Source organism: Magnolia sinica, chromosome 1 (assembly GCF_029962835.1).
Source record: "Magnolia sinica isolate HGM2019 chromosome 1, MsV1, whole genome shotgun sequence".
Lineage (NCBI taxonomy): Eukaryota > Viridiplantae > Streptophyta > Magnoliopsida > Magnoliales > Magnoliaceae > Magnolia > Magnolia sinica.
The window spans coordinates 136,222,484-136,228,287 of NC_080573.1; the positions used below are offsets into that span (position 1 = coordinate 136,222,484).

General features: G+C 39.4%; 1 protein-coding gene across 1 annotated transcript; it reads left to right on the forward strand.

Annotated features, from left to right (window-relative positions):
• Positions 1-1,341: 1,341 nt before the first annotated feature.
• Positions 1,342-2,873, forward strand: LOC131220925 (11 kDa late embryogenesis abundant protein-like). The gene is made up of 2 exons (XM_058215910.1): positions 1,342-1,487; positions 2,435-2,873. The coding sequence occupies exons 1-2, from the start codon at positions 1,380-1,382 to the stop codon at positions 2,654-2,656; spliced, it is 330 nt and encodes a 109-aa protein (XP_058071893.1). The 5' UTR covers positions 1,342-1,379; the 3' UTR covers positions 2,657-2,873.
• The last annotated feature ends 2,931 nt before the right edge of the window (positions 2,874-5,804 follow it).

Consider the following 5,804-nt stretch of genomic DNA (forward strand, 5'->3'; position numbering starts at 1 on the left):
AATGATGTTGTGCATGCACTTCATAGGTTGGTTGTTATGTATATATCACATGAGCCTCATAAGTCCTGCTACTACTTAAAAAAAAAAAAAAATAATAATAATAATAATAATAATAAATCAAAATATTTTATAATTTCATCCCCAAAAATTATAAATTCTTTAAAAAATTGCAGTACATATCCCACACTTAAATGTAGACAGGTTTTCATAAAATACAGCCTTTTATCTAAGAACCAAATAAAAATTTTCCTTTAGATGTTAGCACGCATGCTTTGAGGAGTCTCTGTATTTGACTACTTTTCCTTAAATCCAAGCTACTTTCATTAATTATTTTTAAAAAGAGAAAGCCATATCCTTAAGAAGTAATCATATCTTTGCATATATGGATGGATGGATCACTATCTGCCATCTTGGAACAGTCTATATTAGCGTCATGCACCATCTTAAAATAGATAGCACCACTAATCATATACTTTTGAATAATCTAATAAAATAGCTACTTTATTTTGGATGATCAAAATTATAGACTACCTGTTTTTTTTTTTCTCCCTTAAATGACAATGAGGTTTCTTTGTCCCTTTTTAAGACGAAACTATTTTTTGTGGTTACGCATAATGACCCACCAAACCATGTATATAGTGTCATCCACCGAGAGGAGAATCAAACTTGTGTCTTTGAAAAGCAAACTCATCACTTAAGCCATTTCCCAAACCACCTTATATTGAACAATCTAAATCATCGTCTACTACTGACGATTATCCACATATTTGTAAATGATCCAAATCATGTCACATGGTTACCATTTCTTAAGAGAAATTTTATCATTTTTCAAAAGTAAGTGTCATTATTACTTGATGGAAAATGGTAAAACAAAAAATTCCTTCGAAACGTGGGTTAATATATTTAAGGAAAAAGATTTCAAGTAGTTCTATTGAATTAGGCAAAAATAAAATAAAATAGAATAGAATAGTATTTCATAAAATCCCATGTTAAAGTCTTTTATATAAATCAATAAATAACTTTAAAATTTTAAATATATGAGAGCAAAACAATATTTTAACATCTTATTTCTGTTCTTGTTAGCGAGATTAGTAAAATATCGCCATAAACCATTTTGTCAATTTTCCGCTAAGATATCATGACAATTTCAAAATCTCTGTAAAGATGGGTTATATTCATCCGAGCCACGTCATTAACCTTGCGTGGCAGAATCATGGCACCGAGGCGCAGAGCGCATGCGTTGCTACCTTTGAGTTGAACATGTGTCCTACCTCCCTCCCATCTATTTAAGTCGACGGTATTGCGTGTATGAACGTTGTTTGTAGTCGGGCAATTTCGTAGCATATAAGTTCTTGATTTTCCACTCTTTGGTTTGAAAAATGCAAGCAGGAAATAATGCAATGGCTTCAGCCAAAGAAGCGGTTGGAAACATTGCTGCCTCTGCCAAGTCAGGCATGGACAAGACCAAGGCCATCGCACAAGAAAAGGTCAGTGTTTCCGTCTAACGTGCGCCGGCTGCGCATATCACTTTTAAGCGGAGTAACAGGCTCACATGAGCCTCCCCACGTCCCATGAGTAACAGCGCGTGCAATTTCATTCATCTCTTGGGTACGTATGACGATTGAACTTCTTGGGCGTTGCCATGATCTGGCCACTCAGCAGGTGGGCCGCGTTGTGTACGTGCAGTTGATTGAAATGAAATTGCCAGATGTATCCGATGTTGATCGTTGATGCATGTAACCAAATTCAAATATGATGGGCCCACCTAAATAAGGGTGTAAAAGGCTGGCTTTCAACCGAGCCCGGCCTAATGTGTACACGTGTTTCCATCCGGTACGAATCGGCTGCTAGATCTGTATTGCGGAACTCATGGATCGTATATCCATGATAGAAATTTTAATTTTATTATCAATGGGACTAGGGTTTTCTCTCTTATATATTGGTGAGAGGATCAAGACATTTATCTATAAAAAAGATGGTTAGATCTAACAACACCGGCTCCAATCATCGGCTAGCCAACACATACAAGATGCAGGTAGGCCGTTGGTTTTTATATTTATAAATCTATATTTACTTGTTCATGTGTAGCCCACCTGACATCTATATTTCTTGCTGCATGTGTGGCCCACCTTATCAACAGATGAATTAGGGATATTCACATTCGTAAAATGGAGTCCCGGCGTTGGGCCTGTAATAGGCCGGCGGGCCGTCCGTAATATTCTTTGGGCCAGGCGAAACCCAGTCCATTGCTTTTTGCCACCTGCATGCGCGCGTAACGGGAGACATAAATGCAAGCTATGCACGTGCATGGAAATGTATAGGTTGTGTTGACCCTGTGGGTAACCGCTAATTACGAGGGTTGGACATGTAGGGGCAGCTGACCGTGGTTCCCTCGTAATTATTGAGTTTTTTTTTTTTTCTGGTGAAAGGGCAGTTGGAAAAGATGAAAGCTCAGGACCCAGTAGAGAAGGATATGGCGGAGGAAAGGAAAGAAGAGAAGATCCGTGAGGCAGAAGCCAACAAGCAGCAGACACGTCAGCAGAACGCGGCAGAGAAGGAGGCCGCACTTGCCGGCGGAGTTGCAGGTCACCCAGCTGGTAAGGGGAGCGGTTTGACCATTCACCACCACGGGCACGCGGCTGGTGGGACCCCATAACTCTCGGCTGGGCCACATCCGCCCGGTTGGTGACGGAGACTGATCCAGACCCTGTTGACGGGGCCCACAGTTGTGTGTTTGAATTGCACGGGTTGATGCGTTTTGTTTTGTTTTTATTTTATTTTATTTTATTTGATAGATCATATGGGTGATAGGTCTAACATCCTGTACCTATCTTGTATTAAAGAATGTGGGGCTCTGCTCTTCCACGCTGCAATGCTTGTAAGGCTACCATGACATGTGTGTGAAATTTACTCTCCCTGATATTTGGACCGTACATTAAATAAATAAATAAAACTCATATAAACTTATATCAATTGAAATAACGTAAAATTGCTCACAAATTGGCTTTTCTATCAGGCTAATTGCTCACAAAACTGCATTTCTATAAGGATAGATATATATAAAGTCATCATATCACGAAATTCAATGTGCGACCAATGAAGCACATAACTTCTGGAGAGAACAATTACACCAAGTTTTTATCAACTAGTATAATGTATTTCAATCTTCCATAACATTAACCTGCCCAAGATTTGTCTTGGTTATACCAGACTGAATGTACTCTTACCACTCGAGGATACTCCCTAAGTGATTGTCCAGTACTTATTCATAGTCATTAGTTCAAATACGTTGAGGAACGCATTGGCCAGCGACGAACTCATTTTGCTTGTGTACATAAAATTGTAAGGTACGTAGCTAGACAACCTTCCCGTAGCGATCATACCCATCCATCTTGGTCTGATCGCTTTTCCAGACACGCTCAATTATACCCTTTTTCGACATGGTCTTTGGAAAATGAGCTAAAGTAACAGTATTAGGCTTTCACTTCAAGGCATATCCCACAGTTATAAGAGCACAAGGGTCACATACGTACCAGTTTTCTCACACGAAGGAGAACTCATATCCATTCTCCGTCTACTAGAAGTGTTTTCGGTCGTCTTTAGCACATGCCGTATGAATGCATGGTACGGTGGAGCTCCTAAAAGGAGTACGTTAACCTCCACATCCTATGAATCTTAACCCACAAACCATTTGGTACGAATTTTAACCCACAAATCATTTGGGTGATTTGTCTGAGCCACTCAACCCAGTCTCTCTCATAAGCCCCTAAATAAAGTGATTTGTCTAAGCCACTCAACTCAGTCTCTCTCACAAGCCCCTAAATAAAGTCTCACATCCGACTTATTTATGTTGTATGATTCTAGTGGAAACGGTCATACTTAGTCAAAAAACATATCTCATCTAAAACCCAGTTCAAGGCGATGTGCAAGTATGCTTGATTTCAGGTAAACCACAATTGCATATCTCGTCCTGCTCGTAATCGATGCTGTTGTGTGAAATACACAACCTTTACCTGGTGTCGTATCTCAATTTACATCTCATATAAAAGGACGCACTAAATGTGTATACACACAACGTTTCCATCCACAAACACAAATAAAAGAACAATTAATATAAGCACATAGGTCTGAATATAAATAATCTGACAAAAAAATGTATCAAAGCGTCTATGTCACAAAATCACATTATATGAAAACTCAAACTCCTGATGTGAGTCTGAAAATTATCTTGGGCAATTGACTTGGTAAGAGGATCAATGACCATCTCTCTAGTAGGTATATGTGCCATGACCACTTCTTCGCCACCACATCTCGAGTTTAGTAATAATGGATCTGGATTTTCTTCAATTAGCCATGATACTTGGGGTCCTTCGTATAAGTAGTGGCCTCCATGCTATCACAGTGCAATATGATCATAGGGTCATCGACATGCAGAATACATTGTAAATGTCGAAGGAATCTTTGCAACCACTGAGTTTTTTGAATGGCAGAGCAACCCACAATATATTCTGAGTTCATAGTAGAATGAGCAATACAGGACCGTTTCTTACTACTCTTGGAGATGGCCCCGCCAACGAGTAAGAACACACATCCAAAAGTAGATTTATGTTGGTCCAAATTGATACCCCAATCTGCATCACGGCATCCTCGTAAATGAAGATCTATTCCTTGATAGCATAGCATGTAATTTGCATTTCTGCGCAGGTATCGGAATATCCTTTTAACAACCCTCTAGTGAGCCAATCCTGGGTTACTCTAATAGTGACTCACCAACCTTACCGCAAGATGTCTAGTGAGGGACACATCATAGCTATATAAGACTACCAAGTGCACTTGTGTATGAAAACTACGCCATCTTAGCTTTTTCCACATCCGTCTTAGGTTAGAGATTTAGACAAAGTCCATGACCATTCTTGACAAGAGTGTCAATGGGTTTACAACCGTGTATCCAGAAGCACTCGAGTACCTTCTTGATATAAGTCTCTGGAGAGAAACCAATAAGTCTTTTAGAGCGATTCCTATGAATTTTGAACCCGAGCACAAATGATGCTTCGCCCATGTCCTTCATTTCAAAATTGGAGGACAACCACTTCTGAGTGATGACTAACATCTCCTTGTCATTTTTGGCTAACAAAATGTCGTCAACGTACTAGATTAAAAAAAACTTTGCCCTAACCGTCTGATGTATACATAGTGGTTGTCCTCAACCATTGTAAACCCATACAAAACTATGAGTCGATGAAATCTCATATACCACTACCTAAATGATTGCTTCATGTCATAGATGAAGTTTTTGAGGTGGCAAACTTTGCGCTCTTGTCCCTTGACCTTGAAGCCTGTGGGATGATCCATGTAGATTTTCTCATCTAGGTCTCCATTGAGAAATGTTGTTTTGACATCATTTGATAGAGTTTTATATGCAAATGTACACGATTGTGAGAATGAGGCAGATTGAGGCAAGTTTCACCAATCGGCAAAACATTTCTTCGTGATCTATGCCCTCAATTTGCATGTAGCCCTTAGCTACTAGTCGTGCCTTAAACTTGTCTATCACTCCATCTACTTTTTGCTGGACTTTAAGGACCCAACTAGCCCTAACAATCATACATTCAGGTGGAAGATCAACAGGTTCTCAGACTTAGTTCTTTTCCATGGAGTGAATCTCATCCTCCATAGTTATTATCCACTTTTTCACAATAAGAGAACAATGCCTCCTGGTATGAGCCAGGCTCATTGTATTTTTTAGGGAAGCAACCATGAACGATTCTCCCTCGATTTTAAAACAACAACTAGGTTTTGGTCCA